At 52.2% G+C, this 26307-nt stretch overlaps 14 protein-coding genes across 14 annotated transcripts; 5 read left to right on the top strand and 9 right to left on the bottom strand.

Moving 5' to 3' along the window:
* The first annotated feature begins 143 nt into the window (after positions 1 to 143).
* Positions 144 to 1674, top strand: SAICODRAFT_83319 (putative argininosuccinate lyase). The gene is made up of 2 exons (XM_019171310.1): positions 144 to 241; positions 292 to 1674. Exons 1-2 carry the CDS (start codon positions 200 to 202, stop codon positions 1657 to 1659), a joined length of 1410 nt encoding a protein of 469 aa, XP_019022507.1. The 5' UTR covers positions 144 to 199; the 3' UTR covers positions 1660 to 1674.
* A 325-nt stretch (positions 1675 to 1999) lies between these two features.
* SAICODRAFT_9045 (WD40 repeat-like protein) lies at positions 2000 to 3725 on the bottom strand (the record flags this gene model as incomplete). The annotated part of the gene is made up of 2 exons (XM_019171697.1): positions 2000 to 2278; positions 2331 to 3725. 2 exons carry the CDS (start codon positions 3723 to 3725, stop codon positions 2000 to 2002), a joined length of 1674 nt encoding a protein of 557 aa, XP_019022506.1.
* A 494-nt stretch (positions 3726 to 4219) lies between these two features.
* SAICODRAFT_9044 (uncharacterized protein) lies at positions 4220 to 5089 on the bottom strand (the record flags this gene model as incomplete). The annotated part of the gene is made up of 2 exons (XM_019171696.1): positions 4220 to 4545; positions 4606 to 5089. 2 exons carry the CDS (start codon positions 5087 to 5089, stop codon positions 4220 to 4222), a joined length of 810 nt encoding a protein of 269 aa, XP_019022505.1.
* A 915-nt stretch (positions 5090 to 6004) lies between these two features.
* On the top strand, positions 6005 to 6615 carry SAICODRAFT_95501 (histone-fold-containing protein; the record flags this gene model as incomplete). Its single annotated transcript, XM_019171979.1, has 3 exons — positions 6005 to 6167; positions 6268 to 6485; positions 6546 to 6615. 3 exons carry the CDS (start codon positions 6005 to 6007, stop codon positions 6576 to 6578), a joined length of 414 nt encoding a protein of 137 aa, XP_019022504.1. The 3' UTR covers positions 6579 to 6615.
* A 158-nt stretch (positions 6616 to 6773) lies between these two features.
* SAICODRAFT_20756 (uncharacterized protein) lies at positions 6774 to 7505 on the bottom strand (the record flags this gene model as incomplete). Its single annotated transcript, XM_019166319.1, has 4 exons — positions 6774 to 7111; positions 7164 to 7305; positions 7362 to 7416; positions 7474 to 7505. The coding sequence occupies 4 exons, from the start codon at positions 7503 to 7505 to the stop codon at positions 6897 to 6899; spliced, it is 444 nt and encodes a 147-aa protein (XP_019022503.1). The 3' UTR covers positions 6774 to 6896.
* Positions 7506 to 7747: 242 nt separating this feature from the next.
* On the bottom strand, positions 7748 to 9463 carry SAICODRAFT_95498 (uncharacterized protein; the record flags this gene model as incomplete). The annotated part of the gene is made up of 1 exon (XM_019171978.1): positions 7748 to 9463. Exon 1 carries the CDS (start codon positions 9419 to 9421, stop codon positions 7748 to 7750), a length of 1674 nt encoding a protein of 557 aa, XP_019022502.1. The 5' UTR covers positions 9422 to 9463.
* A 579-nt stretch (positions 9464 to 10042) lies between these two features.
* SAICODRAFT_9040 (TPR-like protein) lies at positions 10043 to 13568 on the top strand (the record flags this gene model as incomplete). Its single annotated transcript, XM_019171695.1, has 3 exons — positions 10043 to 12674; positions 12727 to 13062; positions 13117 to 13568. The coding sequence occupies 3 exons, from the start codon at positions 10043 to 10045 to the stop codon at positions 13566 to 13568; spliced, it is 3420 nt and encodes a 1139-aa protein (XP_019022501.1).
* Positions 13569 to 13736: 168 nt separating this feature from the next.
* Positions 13737 to 15170, bottom strand: SAICODRAFT_48012 (FAD/NAD(P)-binding domain-containing protein; the record flags this gene model as incomplete). Its single annotated transcript, XM_019168911.1, has 2 exons — positions 13737 to 14890; positions 14948 to 15170. Coding segments are annotated over 2 exons (1377 nt in total), but the record flags the coding sequence as incomplete, so codon positions are not given.
* A 396-nt stretch (positions 15171 to 15566) lies between these two features.
* On the bottom strand, positions 15567 to 17102 carry SAICODRAFT_72668 (Metallo-dependent phosphatase). Its single transcript, XM_019170788.1, has 7 exons — positions 16992 to 17102; positions 16813 to 16937; positions 16752 to 16758; positions 16466 to 16696; positions 15954 to 16417; positions 15832 to 15896; positions 15567 to 15778 (listed from the first exon to the last, which is right to left on the bottom strand). The coding sequence occupies exons 1-7, from the start codon at positions 17044 to 17046 to the stop codon at positions 15772 to 15774; spliced, it is 954 nt and encodes a 317-aa protein (XP_019022499.1). The 5' UTR covers positions 17047 to 17102; the 3' UTR covers positions 15567 to 15771.
* A 605-nt stretch (positions 17103 to 17707) lies between these two features.
* SAICODRAFT_95489 (ras-2) lies at positions 17708 to 18468 on the top strand (the record flags this gene model as incomplete). The annotated part of the gene is made up of 3 exons (XM_019171977.1): positions 17708 to 17866; positions 17936 to 18318; positions 18383 to 18468. The coding sequence occupies exons 1-3, from the start codon at positions 17781 to 17783 to the stop codon at positions 18466 to 18468; spliced, it is 555 nt and encodes a 184-aa protein (XP_019022498.1). The 5' UTR covers positions 17708 to 17780.
* A 13-nt stretch (positions 18469 to 18481) lies between these two features.
* On the bottom strand, positions 18482 to 20049 carry SAICODRAFT_155529 (acid phosphatase/Vanadium-dependent haloperoxidase). The gene is made up of 2 exons (XM_019165575.1): positions 18622 to 20049; positions 18482 to 18488 (listed from the first exon to the last, which is right to left on the bottom strand). The coding sequence occupies exon 1, from the start codon at positions 19946 to 19948 to the stop codon at positions 18776 to 18778; it is 1173 nt and encodes a 390-aa protein (XP_019022497.1). The 5' UTR covers positions 19949 to 20049; the 3' UTR covers positions 18482 to 18488; positions 18622 to 18775.
* A 70-nt stretch (positions 20050 to 20119) lies between these two features.
* Positions 20120 to 24102, bottom strand: SAICODRAFT_9035 (DHS-like NAD/FAD-binding domain-containing protein; the record flags this gene model as incomplete). The annotated part of the gene is made up of 2 exons (XM_019171693.1): positions 20120 to 21205; positions 22177 to 24102. The coding sequence occupies 2 exons, from the start codon at positions 24100 to 24102 to the stop codon at positions 20120 to 20122; spliced, it is 3012 nt and encodes a 1003-aa protein (XP_019022496.1).
* A 100-nt stretch (positions 24103 to 24202) lies between these two features.
* On the top strand, positions 24203 to 25946 carry SAICODRAFT_83287 (transcription initiation factor IIF, beta subunit). Its single transcript, XM_019171308.1, has 6 exons — positions 24203 to 24455; positions 24506 to 24660; positions 24711 to 24729; positions 24782 to 25025; positions 25080 to 25291; positions 25361 to 25946. Exons 1-6 carry the CDS (start codon positions 24375 to 24377, stop codon positions 25700 to 25702), a joined length of 1053 nt encoding a protein of 350 aa, XP_019022495.1. The 5' UTR covers positions 24203 to 24374; the 3' UTR covers positions 25703 to 25946.
* SAICODRAFT_83286 (uncharacterized protein) lies at positions 25525 to 26234 on the bottom strand (the record flags this gene model as incomplete). The annotated part of the gene is made up of 3 exons (XM_019171307.1): positions 25525 to 26028; positions 26070 to 26150; positions 26205 to 26234. The coding sequence occupies 3 exons, from the start codon at positions 26232 to 26234 to the stop codon at positions 25858 to 25860; spliced, it is 282 nt and encodes a 93-aa protein (XP_019022494.1). The 3' UTR covers positions 25525 to 25857.
* Positions 26235 to 26307: the final 73 nt, after the last annotated feature.

The following is a 26307-nucleotide window of genomic DNA, read 5'->3' as shown; positions in this document are numbered from 1 at the left end:
GAGCCGACAAGGCCTTGAATATGATTTGAAATACTAAGAGAGAACTTTTGTCAATATCAGAGAGTATCCATGTTCAGCATCCACGCCTTCCTCCCCACACCATGCTCCAGATCAGATCCGTGAGGTAAGGTTACTGCGGGTGACTGACAACTGTAAGAAGCGACTCGAGTCAATCCCAAAGTAAACACCACCAAAGGAAATGTCTGGCGAGCAATCATTCACGAAGCAGAAGCTATGGGGTGTACGTATGGTACTCCTGTCCCTCCAGATCAGCACTGACCATGCTCACAGGGCCGTTTCACCGGCGAGACCGACCCTCTCATGACCAAATACAACGAGTCTATTGGCTACGACCAGAGGATGCACTACGCGGACGTCCGTGGTTCCCAGGCCTACGCTCGCGCCTTGTGCCAGAAGAATATCCTTAACGAGCACGAGCGCGACGAGATCATCCGCGGTCTCGACCTTGTCGAGAAGGAGTGGGCAGCGGGCTCCTTCCAGCTCGACCCCGCCGATGAGGATATCCACACCGCCAACGAACGTCGCCTCGGTGAGATCATCGGCAAGCACATCGCCGGAAAGCTCCACACCGGTCGTTCCAGAAATGACCAGGTCGCGACCGACATGAGGATCTGGTTGAGGGAGGAGTGCGAGAAGATCATGGAGTATTTGAAGGACTTCTTGATGGCTACTATTGCTAGAGCGGAGCAGGAGATGGATGTGCTGATGCCTGGATACACTCACTTGCAGCGTGCGCAGCCCATCAGGTGGTCGCATTGGCTTATGTCCTACGCCCACTCCTTCATGGCCGATCTCGAGCGTCTCTCTCAGTTGATAACCCGCTTCAACAAGTTGCCCCTGGGAGCTGGTGCCCTCGCCGGTAACCCCTTCGACGTTGACCGCGACTTCTTGGCTGAGCAGCTCGGCTTCAACGGCATCGCCGGAAACTCCCTCTACGCCGTCTCCGACCGTGACTTCATCGCCGAGTTCCTCTTCTGGGCATCCATGACCATGGTCCACATCTCTCGCTGGTCGGAGGACTTGATCATCTACTCCACCGCCGAATTCGGGTTCATCCAGCTCGCTGACGCATACTCCACCGGATCCTCCCTCATGCCCCAGAAGAAGAACCCCGACTCCTTGGAGTTGTTGAGAGGAAAGTCTGGACGTGTGTTCGGACAGATGAGCGGTTTCATGATGACCTACAAGGGTATTCCATCGACCTACAACAAGGACCTCCAGGAGGACAAGGAGCCCCTCTTCGATGCCGTCAATACCATCTCCGACTCCCTCCGTATCGCGACCGGTGTCCTCTCCACCCTTAAGATCCGCCAAGAGAAGATGCGTGCCTCCCTCACCATGGACATGCTCGCCACCGACCTTGCCGACTACCTCGTCCGCAAGGGCGTTCCCTTCCGTGAGACCCACCACATCTCCGGCGAGGCCGTCCGTTTGGCCGAGGAGCAGAACCTGTCTGGTATTGACCAGATCTCTTTGGAGGAGTACAAGAAGTTGCACGCGGCTTTCGAGGAGGATGTCAAGAACGTTTTCGACTTTGAGAGCAGTGTGGAGAAGAGGACCGCCAAGGGTGGAACGAGCAGGAAGTGTGTCTTGGAGCAGATCGAGAGTATTAAGAAGTCTCTTGAGGAGGTGAACTAAACAGATGTACGTTACAAAAGAGGAGTTAATGATGATACAATAGAAGATCTTTTTGAAGATTCCTGTTCTGCCTGTATTGCAAGAGCACGCAAGAACAGTCATACGTACGTGTTCATCATTAAAGAGTAATCTGATATACGCTACACACCGCGATAGTCCCACGAACGCAAAAGCACAGCAACCAAAGCTCCCCAAACACCCATAACCAGCCGTGTCCTGCACTCACGGACGTCCCATATAATAATCAAACAACAGCCATAATGCATATAGTGCAGGGGTATCCCATATCTTCCCTCCTTTCTCCTATCGTCTCAGCATCTCAGCAGGATTGCACTTTTGTTTAGCGGATCTTCGTATACGGATCCAACAAACTCAACTTCCGGAAATCGGGCTTCCCCTTATTAAACACATTCCAGAACCTCAACGTCTCATCCCCCGCTCCCGTCACGATCGTCTGTCCATCCGGACTCATCGCAAGGTATAGCACGCGAGACGTATGGCCCGTCAACTGCGCGACCTGTTGCATAGAAGGGTATTTCCACACGATGACTTGGTGATGTGTGAACCCGTGCGTGGAGACAATTTCATTGGTATTTCTGGACCATGCGAGGTTGCATACCTGTACGTCCACCGTTAGCGTGACTCGTTAGGATTCAGCTTGAAAGAACTACCTGAGAGCCGGTGTCTACTTCGTTGATCATCTGCCCGGTTATGGTATTCCAAAACTTAATCTTCTTGTCCGCGGTTCCGCCTCCACTCGCCAAAATACCCCTCTGATGCGGATTCCACGCAATAGCCTTGACAGCCGCGACGTGGTCCGTAAACTTATGCAGCGGTGTATCGTCCAACTGGTTCCAGACATAGAGTCGATTGTCGTTACCTCCAGAGGCGAGTTGACCATCCTCGGTATTCCACTTCAGTCCACAGACTTCTTGCTTGTGACCCGTCAGTTTGCGGATATGGTGTTCAGGTATCCGCACATCACGGTGGAAAATCGCACGATCTCTCCCTCCAGAGGACAAGATATGCTCATTCCACGCCAGAGCACCCACACGACTCGTATGCCCCGTCATCGTCCGTAACCGCTTCTGACGCTCCGCATCGAAGATGTAAACTTGGCCTTTACTCGACCCCACAGCGACATGCGTTCCACGCCCAATCCACGAAACACTCGTCACACTCTCCCCATTCGCCAGATCTGTCAGCTTGTTCACCTTTGCCGTGGTCGCATCCCACAAATACACCGAAGACCCAAGCCCAACACCCAAGACATTCTCCGAACTCCAGTCCACCAAGTTGAGATAGAAGTCATCTTTCAAATCCGGTGCGTCGAGGACCTTATACGGCACCTTCGAAATCTGCCTCGTCTGCTTCCTCGGACTCAAGAGTAACTGCTGAGAATCAAACCGCACCGGACTCAAACTGTAGATATCCCGCGTCGGATCATCAACACCCCTATACCCGGGACTCCGGCCATCAGGCGTATTCCTCTTCCGCGGACTCATATACGTAAATAAATTCCTCGAACTCGGTGTCGACGGCTGAGTGTTTCCATACCCATTCACCACACTACTCGCACCCGTACTCCGCGGCGGCGTTTTCATCCCAATCCGCGGATCCGCGAACGCACCTCCGAACCCGGCATTACTCGGACTCGTCCCCAACGCCCCCATGGCACCCCCTCCATGCCCGCCCATCCCCATTGATGATGAGGAGGCGGGTATGTCTTTCCCAAACAACTCACTCCTCAACAACGTCGAGAAAGTCTGATTCGCCTCCTCAATTCTCTGCGCATCAATCTCGCCCTGTGGACCACTCCCCGCCCACCGTCTCTTCGTCTTTGTCGGTGTAGTCGGTATCTCGACCATATTGAACCCAGCATGTAAATCCACGCCCTGGCGATTCGGGATGAATCTATCCCCATATCCGCCTCTTCTCCGTTTCGTTGGTGAGGAGGGCGAGGAGCCGTCTATTGACATCGCACTGCTGGGACGAACGGGGGAGCCCTCACGAGCGGTGGAGGATGATGCATTCCGTGCTCTACGACCAAACTCTGGGTCGAACATGTGTATGTGTCGCAAACCCCTCTAGGGTTTCTCGCTTGTCGTGGGTCAAACTATTCGCTGCCTGCTGCCGTACGTATGTCGATGCAAGAAAGGGGTGGTGCTACCCAAACAAAGGACCAAACGTCACAATCGCCACGGAGAAGCTGGATACTGGTAAAGAACGTCGTAAGTCGCGTGTCGCTTCTTCAGCAGAGCTCAACCGGGGTATATGACGGCCTTGACAACGCTCGTCTCTGGTTTTATTTTGTTGTTTGGTTCGTAATCGAGCGTATGGGATCGCAGGCACGACGCACTCACTGAGCTGAAGGCTTGCAGAGGGCCAACGTTAACTCCAACGGAGACTTCATTAACGGGTCGCTCGGTTTATACATGGATGACGGTTGTTGAGTAATCAGTATAACGAAGAAATATATGTGGTATGTGTTTAGAGATCGTCGTGAAATGCATGGTATCGCTCCCGTGCTCCACCGTCCTCTTCGGCCCCCCATATCCAGTCAAAACCAGAGATACCCTCGAATAAACATCGCCAATGCAATTGCCCAAAGTCCCCTAACCTCCACTCTTCCCACCCCACCAACCGAATACCTCCCCATCCCACTCTCACTCCCCGCCTCATCCAAAAACGCATCCCCACATCCAATCCCAATAACCCCTTTCACCGTATCCACACCCTGCACCTCATAACTATCATACGTCTCCACAACCATCAACGTACAATTCGAACACGTGGGTCTTGCACCGCCGGGGTATGTCGAGCCGAGGGGGAGGAAGTAGAGGTAGGAGTCCGCTGGAGAGGTGAATGTTATGGCTGTTGAGAAGCCTATGGGTAGCATTGTTAGCATATATGTAGGTTATGGAGGAGAGACGGAGGCGGACGTACAGTATGACCCCGTCGTGGGATCCTTCAAACACCCCGTAACAAACTCCACCTCCCACGCCTGAAACGCCTGTTGTACCCCCACCGCAACCGGCTGCCTCCTCCCCAAATCCACCTCACACTCCACCTCCAGCTCCTTCTCCAACTCCCCCAGAACCGCACTGCATTTATCCGGTTTAACCGAGCAGACTTGATCGAGTGCCGAGCTGACCGCGAATGCGCCCGCGCGTTCGATGTTGAAGAAGGAGGTTGAGGTAAGGAGGAAGGAGAAGGGGAGGCAGGATGTGAAGGAGGCATTCTGTTGGAGGGAGGAGAGGAAGGCGAGGCAGGAGGGTTGGGTGTAGTTTGTGCCTAGCTTGGCGTCGAAGGGGAGGAGGGAGGTTGTTGAGGAGGATGAGGAGGTGGTGGATGTCGAGAGCGTCGATGAAGCAGGAGCTGGAGAAGCAAAGGTTACGCAGGACGAAAATGCTGCAAAGATGAGAAACATTGAAAGAATGACATTCATCTTCATCATCTCGCTTGTTCGAAAGGCGCCTGTCAAGTATCAAAGAGTGTGTTGAGTGGAAATGCAACCTTAATGACCGTCTGGGCTCACACAAAGCTGAGTCGCCGAGAACGAACGGGAAGGGAGGAGATACCATGAGCATATAAAGTGTCGATTGAGTACGGGGTACGTTTATGCATCGTTGGGGCCTTGGATAGAGATTGAAGGTGGGGTGGGCGATTGAGAGGAGGTCTGTGCGTTCATGAAAGGTTGGACGGAAGGGAGGAAAGGAGGAGATGAAGGAGGCAAGAATTGATTGCAGGTCGAGGCTCGAAATTCATAAAACAGCATATAGGAGCAGAAATGTGTTAAACTTCAACTCTATCAGCTGGATGAATGCAGTAGATGGCGGTCTCTCGCTGTCACCCGTCCCGACGCTCGCAATACTAGATTCAGCAGGAGATTAAGCAGCAGAGGGCCGTTCTCGGAGGGAATCGAAGTTCATAGAAGACTTCAGAGTGAGAGCCGGTTGAGTTCAGGGAACCTTAAGCTTGGCTCGCGGATGAATGCTGCAATCCATTGCGATTGAGTTGTCGGCGTGACGACGGTCTTTCCAGAGTTCCCTTCCCGAACGCGTGCGAGCTTCCTCTTCAGGTCACCCCCAACAACCTTTTCGCAATTGGTCTCGATCAACATGTCAGGCTCAAGGAAAACTGTTTTCATGACTCTTAGATACGATATACGCGTCTACCTCTCAGAATCAACCCTACAAACACGAACTCACCTCCCACTCAGAACCTCGTCGACGCGTACGTACACGGGCCGCACCAGCCACAGCTCCCAACTCCAAGTCACCTCATCTATAAGTCGCTCCCTCCCTCCCTCGTCCACCAACACTTACACATAACATCTATTAACATGGCCGCCGACACTACCCCCGCTGCTCAGAAGAAGCCCGCCGGTAAGGCTCCCGCCGGAAAGGCCCCCGCCGAGAAGAAGGAGAAGAAGGTCGCTGCTCCTGGCGAGAAGAAGAAGGGACGCAAGGTCAGGAAGGAGACTTACTCTTCTTACATCTACAAGGGTATGTCAAATCTACTTCTACACGCGCACTTGACTCATCAAACGCGTCTTTTGCGTCCGTGTCCGCTCGTGAACGTGATGGCTAACGATGATACGTGTAGTCCTCAAGCAGGTCCACCCCGACACCGGTATCTCCAACAAGGCCATGTCCATCCTTAACTCTTTCGTCAACGACATCTTCGAGCGTGTCGCGACTGAGGCCTCCAAGTTGGCTGCTTACAATAAGAAGTCCACCATCTCTTCAAGGGAGATCCAGACTTCTGTTCGTTTGATTTTGCCTGGAGAGTTGGCTAAGCACGCCGTTTCTGAGGGAACTAAGGTGAGTCTTTACTTTTCTAATAATTCACTCCGTGTATAGAGGCTAACGATGGACGCACAGGCTGTTACCAAGTATTCTTCTTCCTCCAAGTAAACGCCTGCTATCAATGGCGAATTGGATTGAAGATAGGAGGGTGATAACGACGAGGATATTTGGCTAGGCTACGAAAGGGGTTCATTGCTTCTGGGTTTTTCTTACGGTGTTTTAACTTTCTGCGATTGCGGCGAGCGGCGTCTTTGTGTTTTTTCACTTTATAAGTATAAGTAACGCGTACATGTATTTGTATGTGTGACGTGCAATGGAATTTGTATTGTCAACATCTCCCTCATCTGTTTCGCAATTGGGTTTGACTTGTGTCATTGCCCAAGTGTGTATGCTGTACTAACTGGAGTCAATGCTCCTTTTAGATGATCACTGACAATCCAGGCAAATCTCCTCCGTCTCCGCCGGTTCCCCAGTCTCCGCATCTTCTTGTACCGCACCCTCCGCTGACTCAATCTTCTCTTTCGGCTCCTTCTTGTCTTTGGCAGCACCCAACCCTTCCGCAGATCCATGCTTATCAACGTGTCCCAGGTCCCGCTCAGGTTGGATGACGTTCCTAATCCTCTTCTTCAAATCTTTCGAATCTGTTCACTAAATTAGCGACCAACTTTTGAACTGGATGGGAATTTAAAGAACCCGGAAATCCTCCTTCAGCTTTCCGATCCCATACTAGGTGATCTTCATTGGGTCCGGTGGAGAGTGTCACGATAAACGTGCCGCCTGTCGAAGGTTGCAGTGCGACCTCCCCAATGTCCGTTGAGAATGTAGACATCAGTTCCTGCCGTATGGATTCAATTCAGCGCAAGGACTGGTGGAGGATCCGAAGGGGCGGACCTGAGCATACCACGCCGCTCGCAGGAGCCATTTGCATTGTGTGCAGAATGCGATACTGCAAGAAGATAACGTTGGCACGCCAGTTGCATGCACTTCATGGTTTTCTTCTTACGATACTCGGGGGTATACAGGCTGTGCAGACATGCTGTTGGTTAGGGTTGGTGTTCTGTATTGGACACTTTGCACACAGCAGTAAATGTGAGATAAGCAATGACGCCATAGCCAGGCAAAATTCGGAGTTGAGATTGAGAGGGAGCTGAAGAACCAGAATCATAGGAATATCAATTGAAGATTATGAAGCTACCTGTCCCAGCAGAGCAACGCACGAAAGATTAACAACAAACATCACTTCACATCCCTTCGTAGAGATTTCAGGGTTACATCCCCTACAGCTCTCCCTTATCCCTGGCCTCCCTAACCTGCTCAAAACACTTCAATAACTTCCTCCTAGCACCAAGTGCATTGACACCGATCGCGTCCAACTCCGCATCACCCATCTCAACCATATCCTGCCATGTCAGGCCCGTGAAGTTATCGGTGTACTTGTGGAGTCGCAAGCTTCTCAACCATGCCGACAAATCGGAAAGAAGCTCGGGGTTAGTTGGGTCTTCTTGGGGTTTTGAGGACGATGCGCGGCGTTGAGAACCGTTGCGGTGAACGGAACGGCCGGAGTGGTCGGAAAGGTAGCCTGCGGCGTCGAGCCCGAGGATCGGAGACGAAGGAGGGAAGGCGGCAAGGAAACCGTTGGCTTGAGGGGATTGGATACCAATTGGTACAGTCCAGCCTGCGGTGGTGGGGTAGGCCGAAGCCAAAGGACTCGTAAGTCCGGGACTTCTTGGACGCTGACCGGAGAGGAGCGGGCTCGTCGGTGCTCGCTGCGGCAAGGCAGTCAAACGACCGTGTTCATCGTACATGACGATGTTGGTGGCACTGGTGGGAGTGCCAGCGTAGGCACCGGCGTTCGATCCAGGAGTGCTAGGCGCAGGGCTCTTCGCTCCACGACGGAACTTGCGGACATCAGAGTCCAAGATGATCTGTCGGTGCTGCTGCAAGACCTGCTGTTGCTGCTGCGCCAGAGCCTCCCTGAGCGCATTCGCGTTGGTAGTCGCGGACTGCGAGGAAGTGCTCTGGCTGAACATAGGCACAAGAGGGGTGTTTACCATACTTGCCCATGAACCACCAGAAGGACCACCGAAAGGCGAGTCAGGAACGAATGATCCGGACATAACTCGAGGGCTCTGAGCGGAAGCAGAGAGCCTGCTGGCGCTGGTGGGCCATCCGCCAGTCAGATCCGCACTCTTCGGTCTTATGATCTCTGAGGCACGGACGCTAGTAGGCGTACCGGTAGTACCCCATAATGGGCTCTGAGGGTGATCGAACGCAACGGATCTGCGGTTCTGAAGGCGGGCGCGCTCCTTTGCAATAGCCGCTGCTGCATCCGGGAACAAGTTCGACACAGTCGAGGCATCAAGAGCAGTAGATTTGCGGTTGGGGTGCGAGGCAAGAGATGGCGACGGGATGCTGAGTCCGGACATAGCAGCAGAGAGCTGACCCTGTATCACGTCTTTGTCGTAGTTCGCCGGGCTGAGAAGTTGACTCATGGGGTCGCTTCTCAACATTTCCCTCAGAACCTGGATCAAAAATCTCTTCTGCACGGAAGTGGTGCCGTTCAAGAGGCTGTACAAAGCAGCTGTCCGCTCAGCCTCGGAGAGAACGCGGAACCACTGCTCGATCGCAGAAAGCTCCTCCTTGAAGTTGGTGTCCAATGATGCCGCCGCCATTTCCTCGAGAGTAGATTCATAGTGAGCAAGATCCTGAAGCCACTGGTCCATAGCCTGTGATTCAGGGTCATCTGCCGGTGGGGGTGACATCGCTCCGCCAGCTCCAGCCCGGGACGCATTGCGGTGACTCGTCGATGCGAGGAAGATTTCAGATGCTGGGCGCGCAGACCGTGCTGACAAGGGTGACTGAAATGCAGAAAAGTCGCCGGAGGCGCGAAGATGATGTGAGCGCTGCGAAGGCAGGCGGAGAGAGTCCGGGGTGTTAAAATTGGCGGACATTTTTCGTATGAGGTTGTTGCAAGTATTAGGTTGGCACAGCCGATCGTAGATTTGTTGATATATGCGGAAACTCCTTGTGCGAACCTCAATACAAAACTACCTGGTGATATGTCAGCAACGGTCCAGGATGATTAGGAGACGCGTATGGCGATACTCGACGGGAAACTCCATGAACGCGACCTCAAAGCTCACACCGTCCCATACGTTCCCTCGCCAGCATAAATCGCCGCGTTCAAAGGCCTTCCCGCCGTGACTATCGCGTTCGCCGCCCGAACTTACCTTTCAAAGATTGACGGGTATCTTGACTAAGCGTTCAGATCCTGCAGCGAGTACTCGAAAACCAGTCTCTTTTCTTCGCTGAACCTCAAAGGATACGTCGCTAAGTCTTCTGAATGAATGCCGTTTTCTTGAGGAGCCTGTCCGTGAATATCTCGACCGTCCTCCTTCGCGATCGCTTCGATTGTTTGCCCGCGCTACCAGCCACCGCAAATGATTGGCTGACCTGGGCCACTTCAGTTGGGGGGGGGTCGGACCTGAATAGGCCTGCGCATATATGCTCCCCAGATTACAGGACGAAAACAGTGAGCGGAACCAGCATTCAGTCCAGCATTCACCTCCAGGATGGGCGACGAAGGTCAATCGATCATGCACATTGATCCTCAGCTGGCTGCTATGTCCGGTAGGCCTTCGACGGAGAGCTGGCTGGAGGGTGGGTCGAGCAATGAGCCTGACTACCAAGTCGAGAAGATCCTGAAGAAGGGGTTCACGGAGGAGGGCAAACGTGTCTTGTATCTCGTGCGTTGGAAGGGCTACACAGAACAGTATGACTCATGGGAACCTCGTGAGAATCTGCTGGTACGGGAACGTGAGCTGGTTGATGAGCTCGAGGAACGTCTGAAGGAACTGCGACGGCAGCAGGCCGCGGAAGAGGACTCGGATGACGAGTCGGACGACTTCAGCTCTGACGGAGAGTACATTGACGAGGAAGCGGAGAATGCGTACAGTATGCCGCCAAACCCAAACATCAATGTCCTTGACCCAGATTTATGGTCTGATGAGAGCGAAGAGGACGGTGATGGGGAGGACGCATTGATGGGTAACACATCCCTGCGCAGCGGAATGAAACAGTTCGGCAGACATGGAGACGAGGACGACGACTTCGAGAATCTGCGGAATGATCTGCGCGTTGGCAAGGGATTCAAACAAAAAGGAAAGCGAAAAGGACGCCGTGGACCACTTATGTACCAGCCTTCAGTAGAAGTGGAAGGTCTTCTTGCTCGCGCCAACGAATTCTGGATTCATCTGCACGACCCAGATGCGGCACGTAAGATCTTCCTGGAAATCATCCGGATTGACCCACGCGTAGTCGCGGCTTACCAAACGCTTGGTACGATCTACATGGATACGGGACGCCCCAAGGAAGCACTGGATATATGGTTTCTAGGAGCGCATCATCAATCGAGAAACAATGAAGGTTGGGTGACCTGTGCTAAGCTCGCAACGCAGTTTGCGGAGGAAGAGACCGAGGAGAGGACAGAGACTCAGAGGGACCATTACAGGAAGCAAGCAGCTTACTGTTATTCCCGTATCCTATCTAATAAGACGGGTGATGTTGACGCGCTATGGGAACGATCTATTCTTTTCCGTCAACTTGGAAAAACGCAAGCGGCTATCACTGGATTTAAGAGGCTGCTGGACCTTCTGCCGTATGATATGAGTATATCGAGGGAGTTGGCGAGGATATACAGCGAAGATGGCAATTACATTGAAACGATCAAGCTCTATGGAGATTCAATGCAGCATTACATGCAGTCCTCGACTATAAAACCTGGGTCAAAGTTTGATTTCTCCGAGTTAAATATCCTAGCAGAAGCTTACATGGAAGAGGAGCGCTGGAGTGAATGCATTGAAAGGATCAGGTCTGGTGCGCGCTGGCTTCGTGGCAGAAGATCGGAGACCTGGTGGGATGAGGTCGGCACCGATTGCGAGTGGGACGTTGATGATGAACGAAGAAGAAAGGCGGTCGAGGTCATCAACAGACGGAGTCGCAGGACAGTTGGTCTTAGAGACGGCAGGGACATGTACTCTTTACCTGTGGAGCTGAAGATTAAGCTGGGGCAGTGTCGGTTGAAGTTGGGCGAATGGGAGGAAGGTTTGCAACACCTCCAAGTCCTGGAGGGGCTGGATCCTGAGCAGTGGCAAGAACCTTTCCTGGCTGCTGCGGATGCGTGTTTGGAATTTGCGGAAAACTGCGATGATTCTGAGCCAGTCGATGAGATTGATCCTGACCCCGAAGTGATCACAGAGAACGAAGAAAGAGAGCGAATCAAGGCGGCAGCATACGACGCGAGTTGCAGCTTCTACCACGCGCTGAATGAATGTGAGGCCACGCGTGCTCCGGCGAACTACATGGGACTGGGAAGATGTTGTTTGGCCTTAAAGGAATACGAGGATGCGGAGAGTTGCTTTTCAGTTGTCTACACCATGCTTCCGAATGACATCGATTCACGCGTTCGTCTTGCTGAGATGTACGAATTGCTGGATAGGAGAGATGAAGCTCTGGCTCTTATCAACGATGTCATTCGCATTCGCAGCGAGGAATTGGCGAAGCTGCCTGCAGAAGCACTCGAGAAAGTTGAGGAGGAAGATGACGACGACGAACATGCCATCTTCAAGGTGACTGACAGGGTTCGCCCTAATCGATGGGGATACAAGAGAATGCGTCGACAGCTGGAGCGCCTCCGTGGTATTAAGATTCAAAACGAAGAGGCTCGTATTGCGGCTACGATCGAGCGCGGTAAAAAGCTTGACCTCATCCGTGAGCAGATGGAGGCGCACGATCCCGTTGCTGTAGAGGAGTGGGTGAACACTGCCACCGAGCTTTGCGAGGAGTTTGCTTCCGTCAAGTCCTTCTATCCTGGTGAAAGATGGCAGAAGTTCAAGGGGTTGCGATTCATGCAGACCAAGAAGAAGGGTATGAACGAGCGTTTGGAAATGTTGGCACATAGACTTCAAGAGTCTGCAGCTGGAGACGATTCACAAACTGCTTGGGGAGAGGATCCTGAGCGGTATCCTACGGAGTTCAGAGGGATGGCGTGGGATAAGTGGTTGCACACATTTCTGCAATGTGCAGTGCTACTCGCAACGTACGGAGATATTCTGGATGCGTACAAGATCTTGGATTCCGCAGTGGCAGCAAATGTGTTTTACCAGAACAAAGAGCGGGAAGTACAAATGCATCTAGTGAGCTTAGGTGAGAGAGACGCATTCAATGTCAGAAACAGCTCGCTAACCCATAATCACAGCTTGTGCAATTCGCGCCAATGACGCGGAACGTGGTCAAGCGGCTGCAAGATGGTTCTTGCAGAAAGAGAGTCACACCTTCGATACTTTCAAGATGTTCTATGCCGCTATCGGTACTGGTCATGACAGTCTGGATACCTTTGTCGCCGGACCTAGTCAGAAATACTTCCTGCGTCTCGTCAGGCAAGTTGATACCGTTTTGGACAACAAGCTCTCATCAAAACCCAACAAGACTGCACTGCAACCGCCGAAGAAGAATATTACCAGGTACAACCCGTTCGCGTTGATGACATACGGGCATATGATGGCCGGGAACAAGAGTTATGTAGTTGCTTTGAGTATGTTTCACTATCATGCATTGCTCTGAGCACTGAAGCTGATGGAACTTGCAGATTACTATCTCCGCGCATATGCTATTGGCCGCGAAGTCGGTGTCGTCGATCCCATGGTCTGCTTTTCGACCGCAGTGGCCTATCTTGGCCAAGCCTTGAAGCGTCAGACCGACAACCGACAGTACCAGATCATTCAGGGTTTCATGTTCTTGCTCAAATATTACGACATTCGCAAGGAACAGGGACGTTTTGCACGCCTTGAAGCTGAGTACAACATGGCCAGGGCGTACCATCACTTGGGTCTAGGCCATCTTGCTATTCCTTGCTACGAGTCTGCGCTTCGTCTTTCTGACGAGCTGCACGAAGGGGTCATGGAGAACACCCCTGAAGCAAAAGAACTTGAAAGGTTTGATTTCAGGTGGGAAGCTGCATACAATCTGCAGCTGGTCTATATCGTTGCTGGAAATATGAAGTTGGCGAAGAAGGTTACAGAGAAATATCTGGTGTTGTGATTTCTGCGCTCGTCGATCTCGGGAGGGAGGGATTTTGCGTATTTTTGGCGTTTAAGGAGTTATGTATCATGATTACGAAGTGCTCGTATTCCTACTCAGATAGTAACTCCAATGCTTATATCTAATGACAACCTGTGATTCGTATACCATACCCCGTCTGCTTTACCCATCCAGGACCCTCAACATCTCCTCGACTCTTCCGAATTTTTCCCTGTACTTGCCCTTCTCCTCTCCCTTCTTTGTCTCGACTTCATCGATCTTCTTCCACTCCTCCCACTCAACTGTTCGCAATCCAGTCGGCACCTCTTTCTTGAGTTCGTCCCATCCACCGACCCTAGTGTCATTCAGCAAAGGTTTAGAACCCGCGTAATCAGAGCAAATAGCATCAGCAGTCTGGAAAGCGTCGTACATCGTTGAGGCGATGACACCAGTCGGACCCCGCTTGACCCAGCCTGACGCATACACACCTGGCAGAATGTCGCCTTCCGTACCAATCTTCGTTACACGACCATCGACATTGGGGATAACACCTCGTCTTGAGTCGAAAGGAATTCCACAGTCCTGCATACCACCGATCGCCTCGGACTTGTAACCGATGGACCGGAAAGCAAGCTGAGCTTCGTAAGTTACAGTCTCATCCGTGGCTATCGCCCGACCATCTTCCAGCTTATTCTTCACCATCTCGACTGCACCCAACTTCATCGCGTTCGCATCGCTCGGCAAGAACCGTGTAGGTGACTTGAGCAGTTCAAGTTCCCACATCTTGTGCGCGTCCGCTGCTGGAGGCTTCGCCGATGCCATAGCTAACAAATCCAACAGTCGCTTTGATGGTCTCGTCAACTTCACATCGGGACCAGGCGTAAACAGTTCCGGTTGACTTGACTTGAATCCTACGCCTGGTACGGCCAACAGCTCTCTCACCTCCTTGATTGTGAAACTTGCCTCCCTCGCTCCTCGTCTTCCCACGACTCGGACACGCTTAACTTTACTATCTCTCAGGGTGTCGACAGCCCAGCTGGAAATATCCGTCTTCGCCAACACATCAACAGGGCTTAGCAATACACGTGCGACGTCAAGTGCGACGTTTCCCACACCGACAATAACCGCCTCCTCAGCCGACAAATCTGGTGCCAAGTCACGGTACTGAGGCAGACCATTGTACCAACCCACGAATGCTCGTGCAGAATGCACACCCGTCAAATCCTCCCCCGGAATTCCAAGTGCCCGGTCCTGACTCGCGCCATACGCGAAATCGATAGCATTGTAATGTCTCAACAACACCTCCAAAGGCAAGCTCTTCTGCATAGGCGGTGCAGTAGGATCTAAACTTGTCGAAAACGCACTTGATCCTTCTTTCTCGGCGGGCGTCGAAACGGAACCAATAGGCGTATTACCAATAAATCGGAAGCGTGGATCAGAGGCGACTTCTTCGAATTTGTGCATCACGTTTTTAACTTCAGGATGATCCGGTGCAACACCATACCGCACAAGTCCATACGGTACAGGAAGCGCCTCGAACATATCCACCGTCGCTTCCGGAACCTGTTGTAGCACTCTGTACGCAGTATAAAACCCGCCTGGTCCAGAACCGATGACCGCAACCTTCAGTGGCAGGCGAGAAGAAGTGGCGACATCTACTGAGTAAAGACGACGACTTGCAACCTGCCGTAGTGTTGGAAGGGGTATTCTTAGAGGCATTGCTCGGATCATGTTCGTCTGATTTACTCACGTATTTGGAAGACTACGTTACACCACTAATTTGCACAGCCACACGTATGAGGCCCCCGAAGCTGCCGATTGGATACCCTGGTCCTCCACGGCCAAACGGACACACCGGCAGACCAATGAGGGTCATTAGCAAAACGATTTGTGTATAGGTTAACCAAACGAGACTCGAACGAACAGATAAAACCAAGGAAGAAAAAGACAATTGCAAAGAGAGGGACCACCACGGAAGAACATTAGCAACTCGTCGCTTCACCCCGTAAAAAACTACAAGACAATGGTCCTCGTTACTCCCACAACAAGCAACAAGCAACAAGCCACCACAACCCATCAACCCAACAAACACCCAGATCTTACAATGCCCAAAGCGACTAAACGTGAACAAGGAAAGACGACACGGTCTCGATGCAAATATGGAAAGGTGGTGGGTGCTTTACTTTCCACCCTTCTTTTGCTTTCGAGGTGGCGTCATTGGTCTTTAACGGCTGGACGTCAGTTCAGTACATTGATCTTTTGAAAATAGAGGAGGAATGCTTACCCGAACCTGCCTCCACCCATACCACCATAGGTATACTTTTGTTTCTTCTCTGCTGGTTTCAGAATCTATTCGTGGATAGGTTAGTCACTGTCGCAAAGACTCGATCTGGTAATTTCACGAACCTGGAAACTGCAAAGCAAACTCTCGTCAACACTCATCATCGCACCCGCATTGTCAAACTCTCCACAGTAGTTCGGCGCACTGAATAGCGTGACCAACTGCCTCTTCGAGAAGAACTCATAACCATCCTCAACGACCTGGTGAGCACGACAAATCAAGTCCATATCGTGCTTCTGCAAGAACCTCGACACGACATCAGGACCGAACGTGAAGGAGACACCACGGTCGTTTTCAGACCATCCAGTGATGTCCTTATCCGGGTCTGACCAGAGAAGGTCACAGAGGAGACCAGTATCGGGAACGTCGGTTGGTCGCATTACTCGGCGGATCTGCTCCATGGAGTTGAGGTCAGGGGAAAGTCCACCGTGCATGGTGAAGATCTTTTCGTCGATGATTGCGGCGATGGGGAGGCAGTTGAAACAGTCGGTGAAGGTCTTCCATAGCTTGATGTTATATCTCCTCTTGCCTATACATGTTGTTAGCAATGTTTACCTCAAATCCGAAGCGCACATACACTCATCGTAGAAACCGTAGATACGGTTAATGCTTGCGCACTCGTGGTTACCACGCAAGATGAAGAAGTTTTCGGGGTATTTGATCTTGTAGGCGAGCAACAAGCAGATGGTTTCCAAGGACTGCTTTCCACGGTCGACGTAGTCACCAAGGAAAAGGTAGTTGGCCTCGGGAGGGAATCCACCGTACTCGAAGAGTCGAAGAAGGTCGTAATATTGACCGTGGATATCACCTGTACGTTGCGTTAGCATTGATGGCTTGGCGTTCACGAGTGTTGATGTGCATACCGCAAATCTAAAGACATAGTGTCAGCATATATAACGGAAGTATTAGGCGAAGGGAGCTCACCTTGATGGGTGCTTCCAGTTCAAGGAGTATCGGCTGGGTGATGAAAATCTCCCGTGCCTTTGTACACAGGTATCGGATCTCGTACTCTGCCAATTGCACCTGCTTGCCAGGCCTGCTTCCTCTCACTATACGTCGAGCATTAGCCATTGTCCTCCACTGCGTACAATCAGGCAACGCACCCTCCAACAACCTGTCGATGACAGAGTCCAAGTCGATCTCGTTGGTGTCGGCCATTGCGTGTTTGTGTTGTTTTATAAAGTGTATACTGTAAACGGACCCGTTGTCGAAAGACGTATCAATCAGATGCTAACAAACGAAGGGAACGAAACCGATATCTGAATATGCGCAATTGGCGAAAAAGCGTCTGATTCAGCGGCGAAACGTGAGGGTTCCTTTTGGTATCGATGTGTTGTAGTTCGAACCGGAAGCCCGCGAAAAACGTGTCCGACAAAAAAACTGAAGAATTGGCGCAAGTGACAAGAGAAGGCGCTGAGGGGAACCTTCTATAGAGACGAGGAGTGAACCGAGACTGGTCGTTCAGCTGGGAGAACTGCTGATTGTCCTTGGTCGAGACCTTCTGCGTGTTCTTGTGAGGATCTCGTAGATGTGGTGCAGTCCGGCGTGATGCGCGTCCAAGCCCGCCGCAGCACCAACTTTTGCCCCGTCCGCGAGTATGAGAGGCATGGTAACCGAAAGAAGTTGGTTGCATTTCCCTTTTTTACTCTTAACCTTTCACACAACCTCCTTGTATATTGCACCAAGCTGGACTTATCGGCTTGCAGGAGCCGCCCTCAATCACAGAGCATCTTCCCTGCAGCTGGCCAGGGCGTAGCGCGGGGATCAGGCTGGGCCTATCGGCTGGCAACGGCCGTCATCAGTCACGGAGCATCTGCTCGACCGAACATCGAACTTCCCGTCCCACGTCAACCTCCACCCTTCCCGCCCAATAGCAACAGCATACACTCGCAATGGCTCCTCCCAAATCCAGAAAGGTCGCCGTTCTCGGCTCTCGCTCCGTCGGTAAATCCTCCCTCACCGTCCAATTCGTCGAAAAGTACGTGCGCGCCGACCGCATACACCCCCTACAACCGTTTCCTCGGGATGAATGCTAACAATTGGGCAGTCACTTTGTCGAATCATACTACCCTACAATCGAAAACACCTTCTCCAAAACAATCAAGTACAAGAACCAAGAATACGCGACCGAAATCATCGACACGGCCGGCCAAGACGAGTACTCCATCTTAAACTCCAAACACTCGATCGGTATCCACGGATACGTTCTCGTGTACTCCGTTGCGTCCAAGTCGTCTTTCGAGATGGTCAAGATTATCAGAGACAAGATTCTGAATCACACGGGGACGGATTGGGTTCCGATCGTGGTTGTGGGAAACAAGAGTGATTTGCACATGCAGAGGCAGGTTAGTGCGGATGATGGGAAGGCATTGGCTCAGCAGTGGAATTGTGCGTGGACGGAGGCGAGTGCGAGACATAATGAGAATGTTGGTATGTGCAAGCCGTGATCCTGGCCCCTCGGGGTATGTTGGATGAGTGCTGACAAAGCATATAGCCCGCGCATTCGAACTCGTTATTGCTGAGGTTGAGAAATCCGCAAATCCGCAGAACCCTCCCGAGAAGGGGTGTGTCATTGCGTAAACCCGTATTTACGCCAACTTCTAGAAGAATGTCATGGGTATGAGTATGATTACAGTAGATGGATGGGTGTGAGGGTATTGCATCGCGGTTTTCGATGCGAGGATATTACCGAAGGGAAGCACGTCGAATTGTTTGCTTTGGATTGATTGTGACTTTTGCTTTGTCTTTTGCGTTTGCTTTAGGTGTTGTTCGTCATTTTAGGATATGTAGGTTAATGGGCAATTGGTCAACCTGACTGATATTCTGACTGTTCATTTCCTATGAGGGGTATCGTACACTCGCATGCCTATGCACTGTATCCCACAACTTAATGAACCGGACTCTTGCTCCTGGTCGAGGCATCATACTGAGCCGGACCAGCGGCATACCCAGCATACGCCGCACTCGGAGCAGCAAGGCCCTGTCCACCGTGGACACCTCCTCCCCTACCAACAGCCATGTAGCCAATACTTTCCTCCCTGTCCATCTCGTAACCACCCAGTCCCTCCTGCTCCTCCTGGTTCTCCAAATCCCCACGTTGCGGAGTTCCCCAAGTCCTGACAGGATACGCCTCACCAACCCTCACAGAGGTAGTAGATCCCGTGCTGGCACCCTGAGGAAGACGTCCCTGGCGGGCGGCTTCATTCTTCACAACGTCCTTCGCCGTCAACGCAGGATAATACTGCCTATACGCCGCCCACGCCGTCCCCCACCCAATCAAACCCCCAAACAAAACATCAAACCCATGATGCCTCTGATCCATAATCCTACTCGCCGCAACCAGCCCCGCAGCCAACGTCGGGATAAGTACCACCGCACATTTCCACACGTTACCCCTGGTGTCGAGGACGTTTGTTTTGCCGCCGACCCAGAAGGAGAGGTAGGTTAGGCCTGCGAAGGCGGTGGAGGAATGGCCGGAGGGGAAGGAACGGAAGGCTTCGCGCATGATGCGGGATCCGAGGTCGACGGTGCAAATAGTGGCGTCGTACATGGAGTAGACGTTATCCGGTGTCTGTTTGGAGGTGTCGGGTTGACACCGTGCCAAAAAGTCCGGTCGAGGTCTCCCCACGGCGTTCTTGAGACAAGCAGTGATGGTGACCGCACCCGCAAAACTCAACGCAAGCCCCAAGCATCCGCAATGCGCTTCCCACAACTTCCGTTCTTTTCGCTCGAAGAGGAGGGACCAGATGACGATGATAGCACCCGGCGCGATGACCGAGACGACGATGAGGAGCCATACGGGGACTGTTTCGTGTTCGGCAAAGCGGTGCCAGAGTGATTCGTTCGTGAGGGTGAATTGTTGGTGGTGCGGTTGGATTGCGTCGATAGTCGTAAAGACCACGAGGAAGAACACGAGCAAGGCGTAATCAAAGAAGTATGATGCCAAGATCTTCTTCCGTGACGTGTTACTGACGTTTGGAGGGAGGAGGGAGGACATTTCGTCGTAGTTGTCTGGTGTTGAGGGGGATAGAGTGGATTGGAGACGTGAGCGTAGGGACATGTTCAGAGGCTTTAATTGGCGGTCGGTCCGCGGACGTGAGTGATTTTGAGTTGTGGCAGGTCGAGGCGAAGTCACAGCCGCGGGAGATCACCCTGCCTGCCTTGGCGAGGTGTCTGTAATTAATAGCAGTGTTGTACTGTTTCTTTGAGTTCTTCTGATAAATGTCTACAGCTATGGCCTAGCTGCGACAGCTTCAGCTGCTTCTGCAACCTTCTCAGTCCACGACTTCTCCATCAACATGCTTTCCACCTCCGCCAACACCGCTCCTGCCTTCAGCGGTATTCTCAAATCTCCTTCCTCCTCTATCAGAATCTCTCCTTCACCTCGTATTGGTCCTCCCCAGTTCACCACCGCAACACTCTTCCCCGTCTCCTTGGCAGCTCTAATCAACCGAAACGCCGAGTACGTCGCTAACGAAGAACCGATGACCAATACCCGATCCGCCTGTTCCACAGCTTTTTCCGCAGCGATTTTGTGTGATTCAGGAACCTGCTCACCAAAGAAGATAACCGAAGGCTTTAAGATCCCGCCGCCCTCGACCCAAGCTCCAGCCGCATCAGTCTTCGCCGCATCACATTTCTTGCATGCCGGATACCTGAAATGCTCATAACTCTTCTCCGTCTGTGTATCTCCATCCGGTCTCCTCTCCTTCGGCAACTGCACATCTCCATCCGGGTTAATTTGCAGCTCTTTCTCGTTCATCCGCAATAACTCCGCCCAATCCGGGTTCAACCTCTTTAGCTCCTCCTGGAACTCCTGTCGGTGTATATGTCCCCTACAACTCAAACAAAGCACTTTATGCAAACTCCCATGTAACTCCAAGGTCGGCACATCCGGTGAGGACGCCGTATGCAGCCCATCGACATTCTGCGTAATCACTTGACTCAAATGTCCGTGCCTCCATAATCCCGCCACACGTTTATGTATATCATTCGGTCTCGCTCGCTGAACAGGCGGATACCCCAGAAAACTCCTCGACCAATATCGTTGTCTTGACGTATGTTTCTCCGTAAACTCGGAAAAGAAGATCGGTCTGTAGCTCTTGTTCACCCGATATGTGCCTGTCGGACCTCGATAGTCCGGGATACCACTGTCGACGGAGACGCCGGCGCCTGTTAGGAGAAGTGTTGAGCGTGGTCGGTTGCTTTTTGTGAGGAAGTGGGACAGGGCGAAGGCGGCGTGGTAGGGTGACTGGCCGGCGTTCGCTGGGATGGGAGTGACTTTGAGATCAAGTGCTGGGCCGAAGGGGACACGCATCTGCTGTAGAGATCAATTTTGAAAAGTGTATGAGAACTGTATGAGAAGAGTTGTCGGAGGTTGTCGCCTTCAAGATTTCTAAATAAGGCAAATCCATTACGGCGTATTGCATTAGGCTGGGCCGCGCCGAAATGCAGGCAACCGATCGCGTGAACGATCGGCTATGAATAATGCTTGCTCGGTATATCGATGAACTGTTTTCTTATGCTAACTTGCTCATATGGTGTCGCCTATCTGCGGTCATCATATCTGTTTCCCCTCCTATCATCCCTCCTACGATCATCAACGCCGGGACTCTTCCTCGAGGGCCTATAGAAATCCCCGTCTAAACCCCTCCAACGTCCCTTGGGAGTTGGACTGCGAACCCTGCGCGGTGGGCTCCTAGACCTGGACGGGGTTCTGGACCTGGAGCCATCCCTCCTTCCTCTGCTTTCCTTGGTATCCTTCGTAGCAGTGCTCTCCGCTTTTGTAATCTTAGGCGACGTCCTGGACCTGGATTTGGGTCTGGATGATCGCGGCGGAGACTTGGAGTGCGACCGCGACCGAGACCTGGAGCGTGACCTGGAGTCGGAGTAGGACCCAGTCCTAGACCTCGACCGGGACAAGCGCGACCGCGAGCGGGAGTAACTGGAACTCCTACTCCTACTCCTCGACCTCGAATCATAAGACCTGGATCTCGACCTCGACCTCGACCTAGCACGTCCATGGGTACGACCACGACGAGGCGAGGGAGAGCGGGAGGAACAGTAGCTTCTACTCCTCCGAGAGTCGCGGGAGTCAGACGACCTCGACCTCGACCGAGAAGAGCTGTAGGATCTGGATCTCGAACGGGAGCGGGAGTCACTATACGATCCCGATCTCGACCTGGAGCTATACGATCTTGACCGACTCCTCCCACGGCTGTCATAGCTACTTCTCGAATCGATCGACGAAGACCTGCTCCCAGCCTTGGCAGGTAACGCAGCCGGTACCGTAGGATTTCCCTTCAACCACTCCCTCAAACCCTCCGTAACCGCCCCCAACCCAATACTCGTAAAATAATTGATCGCAAACCTCGTGTTCCGACTCTCATCCCTCGGAAACAGCCCTCCGAAGCACTCTTCCAACATCGGATCTGCCATTACAGCTTTCAATGCGTTAAGTCCAAGTGATTCCTGGAGATCTTGGAAAAGGATTTTGATGAAGATACGGGAGGAGGATGTTGTTTCGTCTTCGTTTAGGTGGATGCAGGAGAGGACGTGCCAATGGATCGCTTCGGTGGATAGGAGGTGTCCGAAGAATTTTGCGATGTTGCGGAGTTTGTTGGATTCGTAGCGGTGGATCGTCTCGTAGTAGGTCTGGAATGCGCTTTGGAAGGTGTCGGTCCACATCCTGTTCAACTTGCAGAATCGCTCACCCATTAACCCATAGAAACGACTGTATGTCCGTTCTTGGGAACAACACTCCACGATCATGTTTGCTAGCTCGATTTGTTGTCCTTCGGGGATGTTGATCCGCATGAGTTTGTGGCAACATTCTTCGTAGTCAACGGAGGACATGATCGTCAAATAAATCGTGCGGCGGAGGTTCACGAGATTGGTGTTTGTCTGGTCTTGGATTTCCTGACGCTTGGCTTCGTCGACCACAGCTGCACCTTCGGTTTCTTCTTCGTCGCTTTCGTCTTCGTCGTCGGATCCTGACTCTTCGCCTGAGTCACCGAGGATTTCGGCCTTGATTTCTTTGTATCTCTCTTCGTTTTCTTCGAATTCTGGGTCGAACTTGAAGACACCCAGACCTTCCTGAACATCCAACTCGTCGTCCAAACTGATGTAATGCGTGATCTGGTCATCTTCCTCGACAAGATCGAGACCCTCAGGGATGATGGGATGGTCTTTGTACTTGTCCTTACGGACCTGGAAGAGTACTTCAATCATGTACTGAACCCGCTTGTCGATCTGCCCTTCGTGAAGGATAGCGCGGAAGCGGTCAAAGACTCCGTTATTCGCCTTCGGTGAAACCTCGGCAAGGTACGCACCGACTTCCCTTATGAATCCGACCGCAACCTCAACCGAATCATCCGTAGGTCGCTCAAGCAACAACGACAAGATCTGCAACGCAACGATCTCATGCGCCACAGCCTGGTTACACAAATGAGCAATAAAGGTCGTCGAAGAAAGACAAACAGATTTGTCATTCCTCTTGAACGCCTTCCTGAACTGCACAATCAACCTCGTAAGCAACAACTCCCCAACCTGCGGCAATTTCGTATTAACCACTGCCGTCAACGCTGTCAAGACCGGTGTGAATGGCAACGAAGCAGCTTGGGCCTTCATAATACTCCTCGCGTACAACCCCCTTCCTCTAACCAAGTTCTCTCCAAAAAGCTCCGGAATGATCATCTTGATATTCGACGTATTGACCTTATTGATCAACCCATTGATCGACTTCTTCAACGCCTCCCAATGCATACGTTGATACTCCTTCGTATTCTTATCCGTAAACTGCGCCTGTAAAGCCCGAAGACGAGCGGGCGGGACGTAGGTTCCACCCGCACGAGTCTCCATGAGACGTTCGAATTCGGCTTTTGCGTCAAAGGGCTTCTTTTCGGGTTCTTCGGTTCGCTTCTCCATTTGTTCTGCGAGTTGGCGTTCACGCTCACGGGCACGGGCAAGATCGACGTCGGGGACAGCCGGTCTGTCATGACGAGCATCGTTGCGCGGTCCTCGAGGTGGAAGATCATAACGAGGTCCACGGGGCGGGGATAAACGTCGACGGTGGGGAGAGGGCGGCGCAGGTGAACGAGAGACCGATCTCTTCCGCTTCTGCGCAGGGACGACCTCAGCCTGCTCCGCAACCATTGGCGTTCCCTCCTTCCCTTCGTCCTTTCTGCCATTCCTTTCAGCAGCTGGCGACGACATGATTGCTCGTCGTCGTTCGTTGCCTTAGCTTTGGAGTTTCCGGCCCATGCAGGCGCGTCAAGGTTGCACGAGAGGGGTCGGCGTGACGTTCGACGTCCAAACGTTAACCACCGAAGAACAGCGAACGTCCGAGTTTTCGGTACGTTGTCATCGATTCAAGCTCAGTCTTCTCCTCGAATTCGTCGTCGTTGCTTCAGACTCACATACACTTACGACGTCGTGCATCCCGTTCATAACCTCCAGACGTTTGAACCTTCCCGCACACAACTACGATGAGCACCCCAGCCATCAAGACAGAAATAAAAGGTGAAGAGATGACCGACGTACGGCCCATGCCAGCCATCGACGAGGATGTATGCATCCCCCTCCATGGACTGAATGCGCATACTAATGATGGGGGTAGGAGGACCTTGACCTTGAGCTGAGCGGCCTGAGAAATAATGCATGGTTGGTAAAGGTACCACAACAGCTTTTTGATAAATGGAAGCAGGTTGGGCAGATGGCAGATGCGCAGGGCTATACGGGAGATCTGGAGGTCGGACATCTGCATTTGGCGGAGTAAGTCCCTTCTCTTCTGTATGCATTTCACTTTACTGATTTGCTTTCAGTCCTACAGATATCAAAAATGTGGGTTCGCATTCTCGGTCTCTGCGTGTGGCATGCTAAACAGAACCCACAGATCAAACTCTTCGCCCCAGATACCCCAGAATACGCCGATATCCCAAATGAATACAAGCTTACAGTGACGAACCAACACGTCAAGAACACCCTCATATTCAATGAGAAGGCATTGCCTGGACATGGTGGGAAGTCTCAGACATCATCGAGACCGGAGACGGCTGGGGCTGGGGCAGGGGATGTATCGGATGGGAGTATAAGTAAACCAAGGGATGCGGCACGACCATATTGGAAGCCTATACCCAGTATGATCACCTTCACCTACATGGTAGGAGCGTTGCTAATGTGTGGGTGAACAGAGGAAACCGCCATCAAAGGCCGCATCGTCCACGAATGCCAAGTGGGCCCCATTATGAATGAACGATACCGACGAGTCATGAGAGCACGACAGCAACAAGTCCAAGCACAGCCGAAACGAGCTATTGTAATGTTGGATGAGAAGCATAAGCGGAGTGTGAATTTGTTGGCGCCCGGGACGTTGGGGAATGTGTCGCGGATCTCAACATTCTCGGTACGTCCCATCTATCCTGGGTTGTGTTCGCAGTGCGCACAATGCTAATACTGGTCTGTTTGACAGAAGGCGCCACAGTCAAAGAAAATCTCCCAAGACCAAAAAGCAGCCCGTATCCCCCGCAACGAACTCATGGACAAAATCTTTACACTCTACGAACAGCGCGACAACTGGTCCATGCGTGAACTACGTGAAAAACTGGCACAGCCGGAGGCGTATTTGAAGGAGGTTTTGGAGGGGATTGCGAGGTTGAATAGGGCGGGGCCACATCATGGGAAGTATGCATTGAAGGCTGAGTTAAAGGAGATGGCGAGGCAGGGGTTGATGGGGAGTGGGGTAGGGTTGGGTGCATTGGGGGGACAGGGAGGACAGGAGAGTGTCGGGGAGGACGACGCTATGGATCAGCAGTGAGATGGTGTGGGTGACGAGACGTGCAAGCCGCGAGACACTGAGCGTCGAGACTCGAAGCATACCGGCGTGGCAGAGGAAAGAGAGGAGATTGGTTGCTCTGGTTCTGCTTAAGCCTAGCATTATGTTCGATTTGCATTGCTCTCTGAACATGCATTTTATGAGCTCTCTGCAGCTCCCTGGTTTTGCTGTGCCACAAAAGCCTCCCTCAGCTTCTTCTTCTCTAACCGCCGTTGCTGTGCCTTCTCCAACTCTTCCTTCAGATCTGTTGGATCCTGTGGTAGCTTCTCAATGGGATTTGAATCTGGCCAGAGTTGCAACTGTCCATGCTCATTAGCTCTGCGTTTGAGTGGGAGGGGGGGAGATGTACATGTGCGACGTATTTGTTGTAGAAGGAGATATCACCGAAGTAGTACATGGAAGCAATGGGAAAGAACACGTACATTGCAAACTATACCATCCTCACATTAGCTATAAGCAGACACTCCAAGACCAGTAGTCATACACGAAACATCTCCATATTTGGGCCGGCCATCTTGTCGTCGATCGAGGTGTTGTCGACGTCGTCGTTAAACTCTATCGGTACTTCCGCATACACGTGCAGCTGT

This window comes from Saitoella complicata (genome assembly GCF_001661265.1).
Source record: "Saitoella complicata NRRL Y-17804 unplaced genomic scaffold SAICOscaffold_20, whole genome shotgun sequence".
NCBI lineage: Eukaryota > Fungi > Ascomycota > Saitoellomycetes > Saitoellales > Saitoellaceae > Saitoella > Saitoella complicata.
The sequence above is the reverse complement of the archived record's forward strand: the minus strand, read 5'-3'. Positions and strand labels throughout refer to the sequence as shown.

Excerpts from the sequence above, each read along its gene's own strand:
- SAICODRAFT_83319 (XM_019171310.1), top strand. The coding sequence starts at position 200 with ATGTCTGGCGAGCAATCATTCACGAAGCAGAAGCTATGGGGT. Across the intron at positions 242-291 it reads CGAAGCAGAAGCTATGGGGT|GGCCGTTTCACCGGCGAGAC; the intron begins GTACGTATGGTA and ends CCATGCTCACAG.
- SAICODRAFT_72668 (XM_019170788.1), bottom strand. The coding sequence starts at position 17,046 with ATGGCCGACACCAACGAGATCGACTTGGACTCTGTCATCGACAGGTTG. Across the intron at positions 16,938-16,991 it reads CATCGACAGGTTGTTGGAGG|TGAGAGGAAGCAGGCCTGGC; the intron begins GTGCGTTGCCTG and ends CTCGACGTATAG. Across the intron at positions 16,418-16,465 it reads CTACGGTTTCTACGATGAGT|GCAAGAGGAGATATAACATC; the intron begins GTATGTGCGCTT and ends CAACATGTATAG.
- SAICODRAFT_155529 (XM_019165575.1), bottom strand. The coding sequence starts at position 19,948 with ATGTCCCTACGCTCACGTCTCCAATCCACTCTATCCCCCTCAACACCA.
- SAICODRAFT_83287 (XM_019171308.1), top strand. The coding sequence starts at position 24,375 with ATGAGCACCCCAGCCATCAAGACAGAAATAAAAGGTGAAGAGATGACC. Across the intron at positions 25,026-25,079 it reads ATATTGGAAGCCTATACCCA|AGGAAACCGCCATCAAAGGC; the intron begins GTATGATCACCT and ends GTGGGTGAACAG. Across the intron at positions 25,292-25,360 it reads CGCGGATCTCAACATTCTCG|GCGCCACAGTCAAAGAAAAT; the intron begins GTACGTCCCATC and ends GTTTGACAGAAG.